Source organism: Dipodomys ordii, unplaced genomic scaffold, assembly GCF_000151885.1.
Source record: "Dipodomys ordii isolate 6190 unplaced genomic scaffold, Dord_2.0 Scaffold27, whole genome shotgun sequence".
NCBI lineage: Eukaryota > Metazoa > Chordata > Mammalia > Rodentia > Heteromyidae > Dipodomys > Dipodomys ordii.
The window spans coordinates 2524161-2544465 of record NW_012267243.1 but is presented as its reverse complement, the minus strand read 5'-3'; the positions used below and the strand labels follow the sequence as shown (position 1 = coordinate 2544465).

Genomic DNA, 20305 nt, shown 5'->3' with positions numbered 1-20305 from the left:
GATAATGATTGCTTCTAAAGGGCCAGATAGATTTTGTACACACACACACACACACACACACACGCACGCGCGTATTTATTTATTTATTTATTATTATTTATTTATTTATTGTCGGTCGTGGGGCTTGAACTCTGGCCTTGGGGGTTTCCCTCAGCTCTTCAGCTCAAGGCGAGCGCTCTACCACTTGAGCTACAGCGCCACTTCCGGTTTTCTGGTGGTTTATTGGAGATAGGTGTCTCGCGGTCTCTCCTGCCCGGGCTGGCTTTGAACCGAGATCCTCAGATCTCAGCCTCCTGAGTAGCTAGGATTACAGGCGTGAGCCACCAGCGCCTGGCTTTTTTTTTTTTTAATTTTTTTTATTTTTACCACTCGGCCTCAGCAATGTCCCTAAGCTCCTTTTGCTCAAAGCTAGTACTTTACCACTTGCGCAACAGCACCATTTCCGGCTTTTTCCATGATTAATTGTAGATAAGTGTCATGGATTTTCTTGCCTGGGCTGTCTTCAAACCATAATCCTCAGATCTTAGCCTCCTGAGTAGCTAGGCTTACAGTAGCTAGGCTTAGTTAGCTACCAGTGCCCAGGCAAGTTTTAACATTGGAAAACAAAACACATATTCCACACTTGAGTAATAGTTAAATTTTGGCATAACTGTAAAGTTGAAAATATGAAATTACTATAAATTATATTGATGGTTTTTTTAAGATGAGAAAATTATAGTGCTGCTAAGTGAAAAAAGTGGTATGAACACAAAAGGTATCTTTTCCTTGTCCCCATCACTGTTTTCAGCTTTGCTCTATAAAATATCCAAGCTCACATTAGTACTTACATTTGTTTCTGAAGGATAGTCTTGTTTTAAATTTTCAGTCTTGTTTCTAATTCAAATCTCATTTTCTTCCTCTGTTCAGTAAAAACTAAAATTGGGATACAACTGAAGTAGGGAAGCAGGGAGATAGAGGAAAGGAACCCACCTTCTGTAGTACATTTTCTAGTAAACATTAGACAATGTTATTTTCAAAATTAATACTTTTTTGTGGGGCACAGTGGGTTAAACCCAGGTCCTATGCCTCTAGATAAGCCACTCTACCACTTGAACTATACCCCCAGCCTTTTTGCTTGTATTTTGTTTCAAAGATATGGTCTTGCTCTAGTTGGCCTCAAACGTTCAGTCTCTTGACTGCTTGCTTCTACCTTCAAAGTAGCTGCAATTTTTTATTGAAGAACCATTTATAAAAGTAATTTGTAGAGCTGGGAAGGTGGCTCAGTGGTAGAGTGCTTGCCTTACATGCATGAGTCCCTGGGTTTGATTCCTCAGCACTGTATAAGCAGAAAAAGCCAGAAGTGGTGCTGCGGCTAGCTTTGAGCTGAAGAGCTGAGGGACAGCACCCAGACCCAGAGTTCAGACCCCACGACTGATCAAAAAAAGGGGGGGCGGTAATTTGTAAATGTCAACATTAATTCTCCCTTACCTACATTTCAGAGGCAGCAACTGACCAATCATGACAGTTGTAGAACAAGTATCAACAAACATCTTTAATCTCATATTACTCTTAATTTAGACCTTTAAGGTATTAACATGTTGTCTTTTTTACATTTTTATACTGTCTTAATTTGATCATTAAAATAATGATAACTAATGAGTGGACATTAATGATGTTACAGCAATATTTCATTTATTTTGGCTAAATGCAGTATAGATTAGGTGACTAGATTCAAGAAGTAGACCAATTCCTAATCAGTGTATGACCTCATAGGCTGAAATAAGTTTTTAATTTCAATAAGTTACATGTAATTGGAGAGTTAGCAAGCGTGTGATATTCAGATTCCTAAAAGAGTTTTTTGGATATTAGGGTCAGGAATGGAAGTTACTTAGGATGCTATGGTGGTGTAAGAAAGAAATAGAATTTTGAAGTGTGGCCAGTAGGACTTTTCTCTGATGGATTGGATTACATCTGTGGAATCCAAGTAGAGGAGTCAAAGCTGTTAACAAGAAGAGCAACTAAGATCGGAACCATGCTGAGATCATGCAAGAAATGCCTCTTACATGTAAGAGGGGATATCAAATAGGTAATTAGGTGAACAAACTTGAACCTGGTGGCAAGGTCAAAGATGAGTAAATTTTATGATTATAGAGCCCTGCCTTACTCAGATGAAAACTGACTTAGCACAAGAGAAGTCAATTTTGCAGTAGAAAAACAGCAAGAAAGGTAACTTGGAAACCAAAAGAAAACATTGCAGTGGGGCAGTAGTGAGTAATATCCCTGATGATGTGCTGCAGAGAAGTATTTGCAATGTGAAAAAATGGATTTCACAACATGGATATCATTGATGAACTTAATGAGTACTTGTTACTTCATTTCTAAAACTTGTTTTTATATTCAATGTATCTGAAAATAGAGATAAGTTTGCAATAAACTTGTTAGATATCAAGATAAATAGTACTGCTGGCAAGTCACTGATTGGCAATGGTTTTTCCTCACAAAATTTTATAAAATAGTGGTTCATCTTAAAAGTTAGGGTGTCTTGGATTTAATGAAATGTAACTTAAGCAGAGTGCTGGAGATGTATGCCTCATTAGAGTGGACTAGGAAGAGACTTTATCATTAGCCGCTGTCACTGTCACAAGTTCAGCACTTGCCAAACTCCTTGGCTGTACTTTGTTACTGGATCTCAATCAAAGGGATAGTTGGGCCAGTAGCTTTTCTGTCTGATACTTGAATGTACAACTCCAGGATTCAGGGAGATTTTATTACAAAGCCAGTCTGCATTATGTTCCAAACATTTTGACTTTTTGCTATTATTTGTTTTCCCTTCTTGCTAGATGTTCAGACTTTCCTAATTTTTGTGGCTGTTTTCAGTGACTTTTTACCTTTGTTTATTATACTCTAATGTTTTCTTATCTTTCAGAGTTACCTGTTTTTGTGGAACCCCACTCTACTGCCCCTGTACACATTTTTGTTCCATTTCCATGCATTATGTCTTCTCTGTTGCCTGGCTACCCAATTGGGGCATTAACTTTTTTTTTTTTAAGGCAAAAACAAATGTAGCATTTAAAAAAAAATCAATTCTGTGCATTGTTTTAAAAATATAGTTAATGATAGAAAGCAATAATCCTTTCCCACAAAGCCAGTCTTGTCTTGACAAGGAAATTGCTTTAAAAAAATCTTTAAGTACTTGTGCAGAGGAATTACCATTTAACGAAACAGTGTATGTCTACAGTGCCACTTGATCCATGTCACCCATTTCATCATTCTCCACCATTAGCTTTTTAATATGACATACTCCACCACTAACTTTTTATTGTTAGATACACAGTTACAGGGGAAGAATAAAATAGATAATTCTTAGTTTAGTGAGAAAGGGTGAAAAGGATTTACAATCAAGTCATATCTTGGGGGAAAGGTGGCCTCTCTACGGTTCTTCTGAGTCAGCTCGTTAGAGTGTTTTATTTGTGTTGTGACTTCTGTGTGTAGTAGGAGGTGTGATGATAGACTCAAGGTTCTAATTCTCTAATCATAAGCAAGTTATTTAATGTTTCTGTTGCTTTCACATCCTCATCCGAAAAATGTAGAACTTTATATCTGCATATACTTTAACCACAGTTTATCACCAGGTATCTTGAGATAGAAGTATCATATAATGAATTTCATTATTTATTGGCTTATGCTGTACATGATCATGCTTTCTTCTCTTATACCTTTATACCTTCTTTTCCCCACTCTTCTGTCTCTCCTATCTGGTTTATAAGCTCTTTGAGAACTCTGGTTTACTTACCTTTGTATCTCTTTTGCTTACTATTTGTTTGATAGAGTAGTAGATATTTGAGTGGACAAAATAATATTTGAAAAAATACTTAAATGAATGTTTTAGTAACAATTTGAATAGATGAGAATGGAATGTAAATTTCTGGATGGGGAATTAACTCCTGGGTGAGATGAGAAGAGGACCTGGGTGGCAATGGCTTACACCTATAATCCTAGCTACAAGAGGCTGAAATCTGAGGATTGTGGCTCAAAGCCAGCTAGGTAGGAAAGTCTATGAAACTCGTAACTGCAGTAAACCACTCCAAAAACAAAAACTAAAAAAACCAGAAGTAGAGCTGTGGGTTAAGGCTCCAGCCTTGAGCAATACTAAGACGCAGCACCTAGTCTCTATATTCAAGCCCCCAGTACTGACATTTAAAAAAAAAAAAACAATGGTGGGGATAGGAAAAGGAAAGCCTTTGAAGAAATCTGAAAAGAACTGGTAGGAGAAATACAAAGAACTAGAAAAGTTCAACGATCAAACATAAGATCCACTGTTGTAAATCAAACGAGCAATCCAGTAAAGTGATGTTGAAATATGAGCATTGTATTGGCTACCTCATCATGAATTGTCTGATTGACAGAGTTTTAGTAGACAATTGGTGGATAGTAGATTGGGAAGAGCCCATCTCACTTTTGAGAGTTGAGGTGGTAAGAATGGATGTTCTAGTTAGGGTTTATGAATTCCGTTACATACACAAAGCCATGTGAATTGGCCTAGAATTTAAGAAAAGAAATAGGAGAAATTCCAGAAGTCTTACAGGTACCTTGGCTAAAAAAGTCACATTTATAACCAAACCAGTCTTCAATGGTTTTGTGTTTTTGAGACAGATAATATGGAATTTCATGTTTTTCTTTGCTTGCTGAATGTATCAAAAAATAGTGTCCAGATAAATAAAAAAAATGCTAGTTTAAGTACATATCCTAATACTTGAAAGATAAAATTTATAATAAATTACTATCAATAAGTGATAATAATGTACAAATTGACTGCTAAATATTGTTTATGTTTCCTTTTAGTTATTACAAGAACTGTGTACAGTGTTTAATGTAGATTTACCATGCCGTGTGAAGTCTTCCCAATTGGGAATTATTAGCAATAAACAGACGTATACCAGCGCCATAGTGAAGCCACAGTCTAGCTCCTGTTCCTATATCTGCCAGCACTGCCTCGTCCATCTTGGAGACATTGGTGAGCTTTTGGAGTGACAGAATTTACAGTAGTATTATCTTTTTTTTGGAGTAGTAATAAGAATTCCTTTAAGCTGAGTGTACACACACTATTTAGATTGTCATATGAGGAAACTACAAAAGGTATTTTTAGTAACTTATTATTTCTTAATGTTTGGGGATCAGCAGAGGATCTTGAAGAAAGTAATGTCCATATTAAGACTTAAATTTTATTCAGACTTTATACAGGTGAGAGCAAATAACAAAACTAACTGAAGGTAAACTTAATTCAAACTGATGCCATAATATTTTCTAAGTTAAAAAATCTAGCTAGGCATTGGTGGCTTACGCCTGTACTCCTAGCTGCTTAGGAGACTGAGATCTGAGGATCACGGTGCAAAGCCAGCCTGGGCAGGAAAGTCTGTGAGACTTATCTCCAGTTAACCACCAGAAAACTGAAAGTGGTGCTGTGGTTCAAGTGGTAGAGCGCTAGTCTTGAGCTGAAGAGCTAAGGGACAGCGCCCAGGCCCAGAGTTCAAGCCCCATGACCAACAACAACAACAAAAAAAAATCTACTCTTCTAATAGACAAGGTTTCTGAAATACTTCTTTTAAAGTAGTTTGCCCTTTTCTTTTCCTACTAGTGCAAAAGCTCATTTTGCTTCCCTTCAAAGGTTAAATATCTATTTCTATTATGTTTATTTTATCTTGAGACTACATTAAAACTTATTTTTGTTCATTCCTTTAAGATGACCTGAAAAGGTTGTAAAACAAATTAACTATAGGATTATGTTTTGCTTGTCCTCATCAAGGAATGGAGAACCTGCTTTTAAGTGAATATTTTAGGTTTCTTAATGCCATAAATCAGTGGCTTCATGAGTAGTCACTTTAAAGAAAGCCATGAGTTCTCAGGGAGATTCAGTGGTAGTGTGTTTAGGTTGTTTTTGCTTTGAATGTATTCTTTGCACACACACATATTTGCTGCTGAAATAGGTATGAGGAATTTTTCAAAATCACTTTAATAAGAAATTGAAGAATACATAATTTTCAGATCATATTGTATAGTGTTTTTTGTTTTGTTTTGTTTTTAAGTGCCATATAAGTCACCCCTTCTTGTGGGCCGGCTCCAGGTCACCAGCATAGTCCATAGTGGGAGCTGGTGATGCATGACACTGGAGGACCTGAAAATGGGGGCTAGGTAAGCTTTAACATTGGTTACATGCTGAATGTCCCAAATAGGGAAAGTCAGGTGGACACTTCACACATAATCCTATAGTTAATTTGTTTTAGAGTATTTTCTGTCTTTAATGATCTTTAATTTTAATGCCTTTATTATCTTTAGAATTTAAAACTTTAGATGCTTTGGAAATGCCCTTTTGGTTGTGTGTGTGTGCATGTGCATGTGTCTATGTGTTTGTTTGAACTAAGTTCTTTTTTTTTTTTCTTTTTCTCAGCTCGATACAGAAATCAGACTAGCCAGGCGGAGTCCTACTATAGGCATGCAGCTCAGCTTGTCCCCTCCAACGGTGAGTGAACCTGCCAACTTGGGGTTGATAGAAGACTTTATTCTTTACAGAATGTATCAAGTAACACAAGACTCATCTTTCAAGTTTTATAAAAGCAAGAGATAGGGCTGGGAAGGTGGCTCAGAGGTACAGCTCTTGCTTTGCATGCCTGAGGCCCTGGGTTCGATTCCTCAGCACCACATAAGCAAAAAGAAAAAAAGCCGGAAGTGATGCTGTGGCTCAAGTGGTAGAGCACTAGCCTTGAGCTAAAGAGCTGAGGGACAGCGCCCAGGCCCAGAGTTCAGGTCCCATGACCGGACCCAAAAAAAAAAAAAAAGCAAGAGAAATTAATTTTGGTATTGACTTTTTGTACTTTTCTTTTTAATTGAACATTTCATATAGTTGAAATGAATTTTTTTGTTTTTCATTTTGTGGTTCAGGGGCTTTGGACATACTAGGGCAAGTGCTCTATTACTGAGCCCCATCTCCAGCCCCTGAATTTTTTTTCCAGTTATTTTTATTTTGGTAAAGCAGTATAAATAGATTTAAGAAATGTTATTTGCTTATAGAATAACTATATTTTTTTCCTTAGGGAATGATGTGTTACCTAATATACAGTATTTTTGTCTTTTAACAGCCCTAAAATAGGCATTAGCAACAATTCTTTAAAATGAAGTTAGTAACAAAGAGAGTCTAGCGCCTAAAGCAGAGATGGAAGTCTGACTATATTATTCATGTTGTCTGGCTGAATTCATACTGCAGTTGCAGAGCTGAGTAGTTTGATGAAACTATGAAAAAGAAAAATGGAAAACTCCATAGCCTGCAAAGTCCAAAAGATTTATTATTAGCCCTTTTGGGATCCTTACTTTAAGTGCTTCTACTACTCTCCACCCTAATTATGGTCTTTGGGGTGAGGAAGTACTGTGGTTTGAACTCAGGGCCTTATGTTAGGGCCTTATGTTTGCCAGATAAATGCTTTACTGCTGAGGCACATCTCTAGTCCTTTTTTGCCCTGGCTGTATTTGAGATATGTTTTCATTTCTTTCCCTAGGCTTATGCCTAGACCGTGGTCTGCCTATTTTAGATTTCATGTCCTGACTGGAAGGACAGATGTGTATATGATTGTCTAACTTCTATCTGTTGAGATGGAGTTTTAGACTTGCCTGCCTAGGCTAACCTAAAGCTGCATACCTCCCAGTTTCAGCATTTCAAGTAGCTAGCATTAAAGCCTTGAGCCACTAGCACAGGACTTAGGATTTTTTAACCTATACATGATAGAATATACCAGTGCTAAAATGTGCTGTTTTGCATTATGCTAATTTGTAATTAGCATACTCAAGAGATTTTTAATTCTCCTTTTTAGGTCAGCCTTACAATCAGTTGGCTATCTTAGCTTCTTCCAAAGGAGACCATCTGACCACAATTTTCTACTACTGCAGAAGCATTGCTGTGAAGTTCCCTTTCCCAGCTGCCTCCACTAATCTACAAAAAGCACTTTCTAAAGCACTGGAAAGGTAATATTATCTTTTTTCTAATGTTTCATGTAACTTGGAACCTTAATCTCTCAAGTTTTGGTATATAGAAAATAATGGTCAATGACCTGTGCTTCTTGTGTTTGTAATACACATATAGATAGATCATAATCATTTTGTGTAATCAGTGAACTCTGTGATTTGATCTCAGGTGAGTACTAAGTAATTGAATATTTTCTAGTTGAAAAGTCAAATGCAGAGCTGTCTTTGGGAATCAAAACTCAGATAACTTGTTTTTACAAGCCAATTTCTCTTAAAAGTCATTTTGGCCATTTTCTTGCTTAAGATTCATGGAAATTTTTCTTTGATTTCAGCCGGGATGAAGTGAAAACCAAATGGAGTGTTTCTGATTTCATCAAGGCTTTTATTAAATTCCACGGTCATGTGTACCTGAGTAAGAGTTTGGAAAAGTTGAGTCCTCTTCGAGAGAAATTGGAAGAACAGTTTAAGGTTAGATTCTAAAAAGAGAAACATCTTTATTCTATCTAAATAAGAAAGCATAATATATGGAGGGAATTGATCCCCAGTTTTTATGCCATTTATAACTGAACCACTAGTAAAATTTAAATTTGAAATATATAAAATTTGTATATATGGAAGCCACTCAATTTTAATTGAGCTACAGTGTCCAAAGAAATACAATAGCAGTGTGGTCACTTCAGAATACGTGTCAAAGTAGAAAAAAAAATAGATATAAAATTAAGTAACCTATGCTCTTAATATGAAACAAATCTTAATGTACTAATGATCTGTCATTAGTGTATAAAGTTACAATCAACCAGTAAAATGAAATAATGCTCTTGCATTAGTTTACTACAGTTTTTATTTTATTTTTTGCGAGTCCTGGGTCTTGAACTCAGGTTCTGGGCACTGTCTCTGAGCCTTTTTGTGCTCAAGGCTAGAGCTTTACCACTTGAACCACAGAGCCACCTCCAGCTTCTTTTTGAATAGTTTATTGGAGGTAAGAGTTTAATGGGGACTTTTCTGCCTGGGCTGGCTTCAAACAGTGATCCTGAGATCTCAGTCTCCTGAGTAGATAAAATTACATACATGGGCCTGGGAATGCAGCTTACTGGTAGAGTGCTTGCCTAGCATGCATGAAGCCCTGGGTTCAATTCCTCAGTACCACATAAACAGAAAAGGCTGGAAGCTGGGCACCGGTGGCTCACACCTATAATTCTAGCTATTCAGGAAGCTGAGATCTGAGGATCTCAGTCCAGGCAGGAAAGTTCATGAAGTTCTTATCTCCAATAAACCACACAGAAAACTAGAAGTGGCCTTGTGGCTCTAGTGGTAGAATACTAGCCTTGAGCTGAGGGACAGTACTCAGGCCCAAATTTCAAGTCCCATGACCGACCAAAAAACAAAACAAAACCAAAACAACAACAACCAAAAGAAAAAGCTAGAAGTGGCATTGTGGCTGAAGGGGTAGAGTACTAGCCTTGACCTAAAGAATCTCTGGGACAGCACCCAGGCCCTGAGTTCAAGTCCCATGACTGGCCAAAAAAAAGAGACAGGCATGAGCCACTACTAAAAAGTTAATTTTAATGTAATATAACACCTAAAATGGGAGGGACAGAATAAAAATAATAAAATTAAAATATTTGTGTTGTGTATCAGTCACTATTTTAGGCACTAGAATCAGTACTGAACAGTTTCTTGATTAATTTTGTCTGATGATTTTCCTGTATGTATATAAAAGCAGCACATTTAAAGAAAGTTTAGAACTTGGACAGTTAAAAAATGAATAAGCCAAATACAGCAATGTAAAATAGTTTTGCAGATAATTATTTTGAGTTGGGTAATTCTGGAGTTTAAACTTAATACTTTCTGTTTGCTAGTTGCTCTGTTATTTGAGCCACACCTTCAGCCCTAGTTGAAATTTTATATATGTAAGAGATTATGCTGCCAGGCACTGGTGGCTCATGCCTATAATCCTAGCTACTCAGGAAGCTGAGATCTGAGGATTAAGTTCTAAGCCAGCCCAGGCAGAAAAGTTTGTGACTCTTACCTCCAATTAGCCACCAGAAAAACCAGAAGTGCTTTGGCTCAAATTGATAAAGCACTAGACTTGAGTGAAAAAATTCAGGGATAGTGCCCAAGCCCTAAGTTCAAGCTCCAGAGAGAGAGATAGAAATAGTTTTAAATAAACTTTTAGTACCCTTTTCTATTTCCTGTTTTTCCTACTGGCCTTTTAGTGCATGATAATTATAAGGTAGAATGTGAAAGAAATAACTGTCCTTTTATGTGCTATACTATACTTAACCTAGAAGAGGCCAGCCTGGACTGGCTTGCTTTGAACCGTGATCCTCACATCTCAGCATCCTGAGTAGCCAGGTTACAGGTGTGAGCCACCGGCACTTGGCTTGAAGAATGGTTTTTAAAGAGAACATTCCAAAAATTAAAACTGAAATCTTAAATTTTAAGTTGAAATCTTTTAAGTGAGAAAGTATGGGTTCTTTTTAGAAAGCTTAGGCTTTATATTGACTGCCATCAACCTTGGATGGTTTCATATAATCTTTTTGTGTGTGTGCCAGTCCTGGGGCTTGAACTCGGAACCTGAGTGCTGTCCCTAGGTTTTTTTGCTCAAAGCTAGCACTTCACCACTTGAGCCACAGCTCTACTTCTGGCTTTTTGTTGGTCAATTGGAGATGAGTCTCATGGACTTTTCTGCCTGGACTGTCTTCAAACCCCAAAATATCCAAGTAGCTCTTAACTTTGATAAAGACAAGATAGGGTTATAATCTAAAACGATTGCATATATTAAAGTAGAAGTATAATTTATATAGAGGCTACCAGTTGGGTTTCTGAGTGATATTGTTGTGTATGTGTGCTGGTACCAGTATTTGAACGCGGGATTCTCTGCCACTTGAATCCTATATCTAGTTTGGTAGACTTTTCTGCTCAGACTAGCTTTTGAACCAAGATTTTCCAGGTCTCTGTCTCCTGAGTAGGATTACATGGTGTGAGCTACCACCAGTGCCCAACTTACTAACTTTATTTGTAGTCCTCTTTAGCAGGTTACCATAAACAGTTAACCAGGTAAATGAATTTGGGTTAAAATCATACATGTGCATGTCACACAAAATTTATAATATCTTATAAGTTACCTGTACTGATTGCTCCGGCATTCTATTTATCCTGTGTTCCATGGGTTGTTTTGGATGTTCATGCTGTGCCTTATTTATAAATGTTTCTTTAAATATGTGAAGCTTTGAAGGTGAAAATTTTAAGCCAAATCTTAGAGGTGTTGTCTTAGGTATCAAGAATTTGTAAAGTATTGGTCTTTTCTTGAAAATCTTTTACTACATGTATCTGTTTTCCAATCACTATCCCAGTTTAACATGTTTAATATGTATATATCTCTTAGAAAGCAACTTTTAATCCTCCAAAAAACTTTTCTTGGAGTGTGAGTATGTTTGTGTGTGGGGTGTGTGTGTGAGAGAAAGAGAAGAGAACAGAACACTTCTTTTTTTAGGGTAAAAGATGTTAATTTGACAATCACCTTAAATAATGTGTTAGTGTCTGAATTTATTTCAGAGCAAAATAATCACCTTGGGAAATACTGAGATTAAGAGCAGAAAAGGTAATTCGTGTACTATACCATGTGTTACCAAATACAGGCTACCGGTTTATTCTTGATGGTTTAATTCTAAGATAGTTCCTACTCTTAATAACATATATATGTATTTTTTTCTCTTTTTGCAGAGGCTGCTATTTCAAAAAGCTTTCAATTCTCAGCAGTTAGTTCATGTTACTGTCATTAACCTGTTTCAACTTCATCACCTCCGTGACTTTAGCAATGAAACAGAGCAGCATAGTTACAGTCAAGATGAGCAGCTATGTTGGACACAGTTACTGGCCCTCTTTAGTGAGTATTAAATCATTTAACTTTGATGGGTGTCATGATGATATTTCAATTTGAACTTGTATATAGTTTTAAGTATCTTATACTTTAATTTTTTTTTCCTTCTTTTTAAGTGTCTTTTCTTGGCATCCTGTGTAAGTGTCCTCTCCAGAATGAGTCTCAGGAGGAGTCCTATAATGCCTATCCCCTCCCTGCAGTCAAGGTCTCCATGGACTGGTTGAGACTTAGACCCAGAGTCTTTCAGGAGTCAGTGGTGGATGAAAGACAATAGTAAGTATTTGGAATTTCATGTTAGCTTGTGTGCTTTTGTATGATATTCTTAGATATGTAGAAATGGCCTTCTAAAACACAGCCTACTTTCTGGAAACAACTGAAAAACCTCTTTGTATGCCTTTCATAATTTTTGCATTTTTCATATGAAGTAGTCTTAAAGATTGGTGACTTCCTCCTGTATCTTCTGTGTTCCCAGTTACCATCCAAGGGAGAAACATTGTAAATTGAACTTGACATAAAATCAGTTTCTTATCCTTAACACTGTGCCACAGTTTTCTTTTGGGGAAATAAAAGGAAGAGATTTTTATTTCGTGGATTATCTTCTACTCACAAACTGTTTGACATTGTTTATTTTAATTATAGGGTATTAAATTTTTTTTACTCTTGCCATTTTTTTTCTGTAATCTTTACTCAAAGCAATTCTGATAGTTCTTAAGAGTTACTGGTTTTTACAGTGAGAAAGATAGTGTATTTTTTTGTGCTGGTCCTGGGGCTTGAACTCTGGACTTTTGGGCACTGTCCGTGAGCTGCTTTTGCTCAAGATACTCATACCATTTGAGCCACAGCACCACTTCCAGCTTTTTTGAGTAGTTTATTGAAGGTAAGGGTCCCACAGAGTTTCCTGCCTGGGCTGGCTTCCAACCATGGTCCTCAGATCTCAGCCTCCTAAATAGTAGGTAAGATTACAGGAGTGAGCCACCAGCACCCGGCCCCTATCTGCTTTTTGAGAATAAGGTATTGCTAATTTGTGCCTAGGCTAGCATTGAACTGTGATCCTTCTATTTTTGCCTCTTGAGTAGTTGGAATTACAGGCATTAGCCATCAGGACCAATTGAACATGGACTTTGCCATATTGCTAAAGAAAAGGCATTGTTCATAACTCACTTTGAAAAATGTGATTTGGGTATGGTGTATTCATATCAACAGAGTAAAGAACTAGCACTGAGTTGTGTACCTAATATTTGAAAATATGTGCTGATTTCTCTGTTTTCTAAGTAAATACCACATTTCCATGTTTAAAATACCAAAATTAGTTTTATTATTAAATGATTTGTAATGGTGTGTCTGTCATGGAAACTCTTTGGTTTATATTTTTGTCTAGATATGCTGGAAAATATGTTTTAGGGAATTATATAGCCTTTAAGATTCCAAAATAAGGGGGAAATATTAGATCATCCAGATAACATTTTCATGACTTACTAGTGTTCTGTATGTAAAAATAAAGTTTGAACTATAGCTTTCTTTAATTTACAGCATTTGGCCTTGGCTAATTTCTCTTCTGAATAGTTTTCATCCCCATGAAGAAGATCTCTCAAGCACTAATGGTAAGCAAAGGCTGCCCATATATTGTGGCTATCCTCCTCTATTGCTTCTGGGAGGCTTAAAGCCAAAGAAGAATAGGCTGTTGGTGAGATACCTTTGACTTCAATTCAGTATTTCAGCTTTGACTTTAAGCCTGGTACTGGGTAAATGGGTAAAAGTAGAGATAATAGTCTCCCACTCTTTGCTATATTTGAGTGAGTCCAGAGTATGGAGTAATACACATAAATTCATTCCCTCTTAATTCTTACCCCCCCCCCAAGCCCCCATTATAGAGCTTGAACTCAAGGCCTGGTCACAGTCCCTAAACTCTTTTTTGCTCAAGGCTGGTGCTCTACCACTTTGAACCACAGCTCTACTTCTACTTTCTGAGTAGTTTATTGAAGATGAAGAATCTCATGGACTTGCCTGCCTAGGCTGGTTTTAAACCATGATCCGTAGATCTCAGCCTCTTGAGTAGCTTTAATTACAGGCATGAGCCACCAACACCTAACTTCATTCTCACTGATTTTTAAAAAGAAAAATAATGTGATCAGTATTTAGTGTTGAAGTAATTAAAAGCTATTTTTCATAGAAAATTAAATGCATGCACAAATTGCTCAAAGTTCTCTCATAGTACTTTGTACTTCACATGCTACTTCCTTGTATTTTTTTTTTTTTTGTCTTTTTTGGTACTGGGGATCGAACCCAGGACGTTGCACTTGCTAGGCAAGCACTTTGCCACTGAGCTACATCCCAGCCCCTTGGCTTTTTTTCTTAACTGTACAAGCATAAGAAATGTTAGTGTCTGCTCGAGCTTTGTACTCACTTTTTAAATTTAACAATATAGTGTTAACATTTCCTTTTGTCACTAATAATTTTGGAAGCACAATTTTGTTGGGTTCAAAATTTTCTGCCATATTGCATGTGTCATAATCATTTCAATCCCTGTTACTTTAAATTTTTTCCCATTACAAACAGTATAGTACTATGCAACCTGATTATTCTTCCATTAGTTAGTATTCTTCAAATGTTAATTTGCAAGCAAACTGCATGGTTCTTGGTTAAAGTACAGTTTTATTATTTAGTAGGTTTAGAACAATGCCCAAGAGTCTGCATTTCTTGTAAGTTCATTGTGATATGAATGATATTGTTACTCAATCCTTTGAGTAAAGAACATAGGTATTCTAAACATTGGGAAGCCTAAGGCTGTTGGTAAAAAATGTTTGTCACACTTAACCACCTGAATACTGACTATCAGGGCTCCAAAAGTAACATGCTAGGTTTTAAAATAAGGCTTGTTCTATATAAATAGATAGATAGGTATAGATAGATAGATATAGATATATACAAAGAGCAAAGAACTAAGCATTATGATTCTTTAAATGCTTCATTTAGTGAGCAGTATTCTATCAAACCCAATAGTATTTTTAATGAAATCATTTACAGAGTTTTATTTCTTCCTTTTAGCTACACCACTTCCAGAGGAATTTGAGTTACAAGGATTCTTGGCATTGAGACCCTCCTTCAGGTAGGTAACTGCCAAAGAAGGTCTGTTTCACTTCGGTTGCTTGCAGGATGAAAACGAATAGGAAAGAATCAGGCACAAATGTAAAGAATCAGGCACATCTTATTTTCATAATAGCAACTAATAATGACTGTTTTGTTGTGTATGTCATGCCTATAATCCTTCAGAATGCTTAAGAAAATGTAGAAGAAAGAAATGGAAAATAATTGTTTCTCTCAAGTGACAATTATACTTTGATATTTTTCTTGACATTAAACCAAAGCCAAGTGCTGGTGGTTCATAATCCTAGCTACTCACGATATGAGGATTGTGGTTTGAGGCCACCCTGGGCAGGAAAGTCTGTGAGACTCTTAACTTCAGTTAGCCAGCAAAAAGGCAACAGTGGAGGTATTGTTCAAGTGGTGAAGTGCTAGTCTTAAGCAAAAAAGCCTAAGAGACAGCACCCAAGCACTAAGTTTAAGCCCCAGTAATGACTGGCACAAAAAATAAATACATACAAACCAAAGATTATTACTTATACCTTTCCTGGTTTTTTTTTCCATTTATTCCTGTCTCCTCTTCCTTCTTTTTGAAATTATGCTTTAAAATAACACAAAATACACAACTTCATGTTCCTCTAATGTTTCTGAATCTTTTGCTTCATCAAACTTTTCACTTTTTTGCCATCCATAACTTAAGACTACTAGTGCACTCCTAGGTAGATAACAGATTCCAATAACTTTTCAATAGTATATCCTTTTTTGAGTTTTTCTTGATCTTCTTCCTTCACAAGATTTTTTTTCCTTATCTCTGTTCTCTATCCACCTTTAATCAGTTTTACTTCTTTTTTTTTTGTCAGCCATAGGGCTTGAACTCTGGGCCTGGGCTCTGTCCCTACGCTCTTCAGCTCAAGGCTAGCGCTCTACAGCTTGAGTTCCACTTCAGCAGTTTCACTTTTTTATATCACATATATTTCCAGGATTCTTTCCTTGTTCTTTCCTTCTGACTCTGTATAGTCTTGAATTTTTATGTTACACTCTGTCTTGAGTTTTATCTGTTGGGTAGTTATCACTTCTTTTGATTTAGTTTGAGTCGCTATTACTTACAATATATCCCTTTCACATTTTAAACTGAAATATGAAAGTTAAAATGATATTATCCTGTTTGGTCATTAAGATTAATTTTCTATGTTTCTTATCTGTGCTTAGAAATTTAAAAAAAGCCTTTATGTCTGTTAGTGTTCTCCCCAAATCTTACAATTCTTTAACATGCCTCATAAATTCAGTCAATGCCTTCTTCTTTTGCCAGTCCTGGGGCTTGAACTCAGGACCTGAGCCCTGTCCCTGAACTTCTTTTTCTCAAGGTTAGCACTCTACCACTTGAGCCACAGCACCACTTCTGGCTTTTTCTGTTTATGTGGTACTGAGGATTTGAACTCAGGGTTTCATGCGTACTAGACAAGCACTCTACCACTAAGCTACATTCCCAGTTCCCAGTGCCTTCTTTTTAACATTTACTTGGAGCATAAAAAGCCTTCATACAGTGTTTCTTTGTGTTCCATTTTTGTACTGCTTGAAGAATTTTTTTTAATATAAAACTAATGATGTTCACAATCAATATAAAAACTTGGATTTATCCATCTCCAGACATTCTAGTTTCTCTTTTAGCTTGATGTTCAAGCCCTATCTAGCTCTTAAGTTTTTCAGCATTATGGTTTGTCACTTCCTTTCCCTTTGCACCGTTCTTACACATACTATATGCTCAGTGTCCTATTCTTTAAAAGCTTCATATTTTTATTTCTCCACACACCTTGCTTATGCTGTATCTAGAACATTTCCTCCACTTCTGCCTTTACTTTCCCAGCCTGGTAAGCAGTTATCCATACCCAATAAGGTCCAACTCAAATGTCATTTACTCCATGAAACAAAACAGTTCCCAGAACTTCCTGGAAAGAGCTCAGTCTTTTGTTCTCTTTGCATAGTTATTATTAAAATGTTGCTCATTCCTAAAAGTAGGAATGTTTTCTCACTTATCTTTGTGTCTTCAGCCTTTAGCATACTTAAATTATTCTTCCTTAAATGATTCTTAAATTCTTTCTTTTTAAAAATTTTAAATTTAATGGTGGAGAGATCTGAAGAATCATTTTTTTCAAGTTAACTTCTCATCCATATTCACTGTGATATTTATGTACATTCATATAATATATACATTTAGCATGGGCTAGTTTAAAGTGGTTAGATTAATACTATTTATTAGAAGGGGCACCTTAGCATTGCCATTGCAATTTTAAGCAAATTACTCAGAAGGCAGTCCTTATATAAAATTTTATGTTTGTATAAGTGATGTAGCACTAGTGGTAGAGTCTGGTATATTCATAGTCCTGGGTTTGGTCCCTAGCACTGAGGGTAGAGGGAACAACCATTATTCTTAAAATGAAAAAAGAATCACCTCTAATAGGAGGTTGTGTGGAGTTTAGCTAGTAAATTAAATGAAAGGAAAAGTATTACATTAATACAATGAGCTTGTATGTCCTCTGCTTCATTCTATTGTATTTGCAATACTGGCAAATATAATTTTAAACAAATTTAGTTGTGATTATATCAAAGGTTAAACCTTACAGAAAATATCTGGAAACTATTGCAGATAGTTGGGTAAATTTGGTTGTTTAGAAGATGCCTTTAGAGTTTAATGCTTTGTAATTTGTCATGTCAATTCTAGGAACTTAGATTTTTCCAAAGGCCACCAGGGTATCACAGGAGATAAAGAAGGTCAACAACGACGGATACGGCAGCAGCGTTTGATCGCTATAGGAAAATGGATTGCTGATAATCAGCCTGGGTATGTCCATCAGACTTTTGGCTGTTTTCTTTTTAATCACCTTATCAGTACATGCACACATAAATGCTGTTATGAACAAAGTAAAAATATTTGTATATAATGATTATATTTGTATTTAATAACTAATGTGTAGGGCTGGGAAGGTGGCTCGGTGGTAGAGCGCTTGCCTTGCATGCCTGAGGCCCTGGATTTGATTCCTTAGCACCACATAAGCAAAAAGAAAAAAGCCAGAAGTGACGCTGTGGCTCAAGTGGTAGAGCGCTAGCCTTGAGCTGAAGAGCTGAGGGACAGCGCCTAGGCCCAGAGTTCAGGCCCCATGACCAGACCCTAAATAAATAAAGTGTAAATACATGTTTGTATATAATCATGCCTAATTGTGACTCCAATCACAATTACACTGTCTATTCTAGAGGACTTGGTCTTGTCTTCCTTGTTTATCATAATCTTTTGCTTTTAATTTGTAAATATCTAGATAAATGGAACTGGTTGTACATTCTTGTCACAATGATTTATATGGGCAAGGATATGGTCAGTTTCAGTCAGGGTAGAAGAGGATGATACTACTGTCTAAATAGGTATAATTGGTGTAGTAGAAAGAAAACAGATTTTAGAATCAGATTTCAATTTAGTTTCTAGACTCTGCCCCTTTCTAGGTGCATGCCATTGGGATCTCTCCAGTAGATTATAGCTAGCCTTTGATGACTTTGGAAAAGCAATAATTTCATATTTTTTTGTATTAAGGTTTCTGTCATAATAATGTAGAGATTTAAATACTTGCTTGCGTGTTTAAATGAACTTATCTTCTCTGAGCTTAAGTTTCCACACCTATAAAATAGTTATATTGGGTGCCATAACTTATGCCTGTAATCCTAGGTACTCAAGTGACTGAGATCTGAGGACCACAGTTCAAAGCCAGCTGGGCAGGAAAGTCCTTGAGACTCTCTCTTATCTCCAATTAACCACCAAAAAACAAGTGGAGCTTTGGCTCAAGTGGCTCAAGTGAGCAAAGAAGTATAGGGACAGTGCCCTGGCCCTGAGGTCAAGCCTTAGTACTGGCACCTAGCATAATAGTTATATATTGCTACCTTATATCAAGAGCTTAGATTAGTTTCTTGAGCATGTTTAGTTAAAGTAACTATTAGCAAATTTTGAAAAGGGCAGGGGATAATATGTTATGCTGATGTTAAGTGTTCATGAGATCCCAAGTTTCTTTTTTATTTTTTAATCTTTTAAGTAGTTGTAGAAAAGAGTTGCCATTTAACAAAGCAATACATGAGTACAATATATCTTGATCAATGTTACCCCTTTCATCATTGTCACCCATTGTTCCCTTACCCACCACTTTTCTTACTCTTCTTCATTTTGTAGGGATATGCATTGGATTCTTATCTGCATTTTCCCCTTCTTCATTGGTCTACCCCTTTCCACTTGACCTCCCACCCTACCCCTTTTGAGTACTCTCTTCCTGGTGTTTTCTTTGCTGAACTTTTTGGCTTTCTAAGGAATTGCACTATTGGAGATCTCCCTTGAACTACTGTATGTCAGTTAATACATTTATAAACACTTGCATTCTACCAGTATATTTACTTAGGAGTCTGAAAGCTAAATCTAGCTTCCACATACAAGGGAAAACATGGATCCTTTGTCTCTCTGGGCCTGATTTCATATAATTTTTTCTAATGGATCAGTAAAATTCCACTCTGTATAGAGACCACATTTTCTTGATCCATTTGTCCATTGAGGGGTATTTGGGGTGATACCATACCTTGGCTACAGTGAATAGTGCTGCAATAAACATAATCGTGCTGGTGGCTTTACTGTATCCTAGCTTGCAATCTTAGGGGTAATGCCCAGGAGTGGAATTGCTGGATCATAGGAGACCCCAGGTTTCTGAGAACTACACTTTGTTACAGAATATTCTTTCCATAACTTTTAGGTCTAGAATTATATTGATTATTGTACCAACAGACAGTGATTTACTGATTTTTAGGTTTGTATTCTTCACTTTGAAATTTACTTTTATGTTTTTTTTTGTAGGCTCATTCAGTGTGAAAATGAGGTAGGAAAGTTGTTGTTTATCACAGAAATTCCAGAGTTAATACTGGAAGACCCCAGTGAAGCCAAAGAGAACCTCATTCTACAAGAAACATCTGTGATAGAGTCGCTGGCTGCTGATGGGAGCTCAGGACTGAAATCAGTGCTGTCTACAGGCCGAAATCTAAGCAACAACTGTGACACAGGAGAGAAACCAGTGGTCACCTTCAAAGAGAACATTAAGCCACGAGAAGCCAACAGAGACCAAGGAAGAAGTTTTCCTCCCAAAGAGGTGAGAAGGGACTATAGCAAAGGAATAACTATAACTAAGAATGATGGAAAGAAGGACAACAACAAGAGGAAAACTGAAACCAAGAAATGCACCTTAGAAAAGTTACAGGAAACAGGAAAGCAGAGTGTGGCAGTGCAGGTAAGCTGTATTTGAACTATAAAACAGGTAGAAGAAGGCTCACACACAA

The 20305-nt window shown here is 36.7% G+C and overlaps 1 protein-coding gene across 8 annotated transcripts in view; it reads left to right on the top strand.

The window, feature by feature from the left end:
• The window catches only part of Smg7 (SMG7 nonsense mediated mRNA decay factor), a 70138-nt gene that overhangs the window by 37554 nt on the left and 12279 nt on the right, over nt 1-20305 (top strand). For 4 of the 8 annotated variants that reach the window (XM_013015715.1, XM_013015716.1, XM_013015714.1 and 1 more), the window contains 10 exons: nt 4822-4993; nt 6425-6496; nt 7839-7989; nt 8322-8457; nt 11716-11878; nt 11989-12145; nt 13403-13473; nt 14918-14978; nt 17673-17792; nt 19830-20118. In XM_013015715.1, coding sequence (XP_012871169.1) covers nt 4822-4993; nt 6425-6496; nt 7839-7989; nt 8322-8457; nt 11716-11878; nt 11989-12145; nt 13403-13473; nt 14918-14978; nt 17673-17792; nt 19830-20118 — 1392 coding nt within the window. Of the gene's footprint in view, nt 1-4821; nt 4994-6424; nt 6497-7838; nt 7990-8321; nt 8458-11715; nt 11879-11988; nt 12146-13402; nt 13474-14917; nt 14979-17672; nt 17793-19829; nt 20257-20305 lie in introns of all 8 variants that reach the window. The other 4 variants (XM_013015713.1, XM_013015712.1, XM_013015719.1 and 1 more) reach the window with 1 other exon arrangement.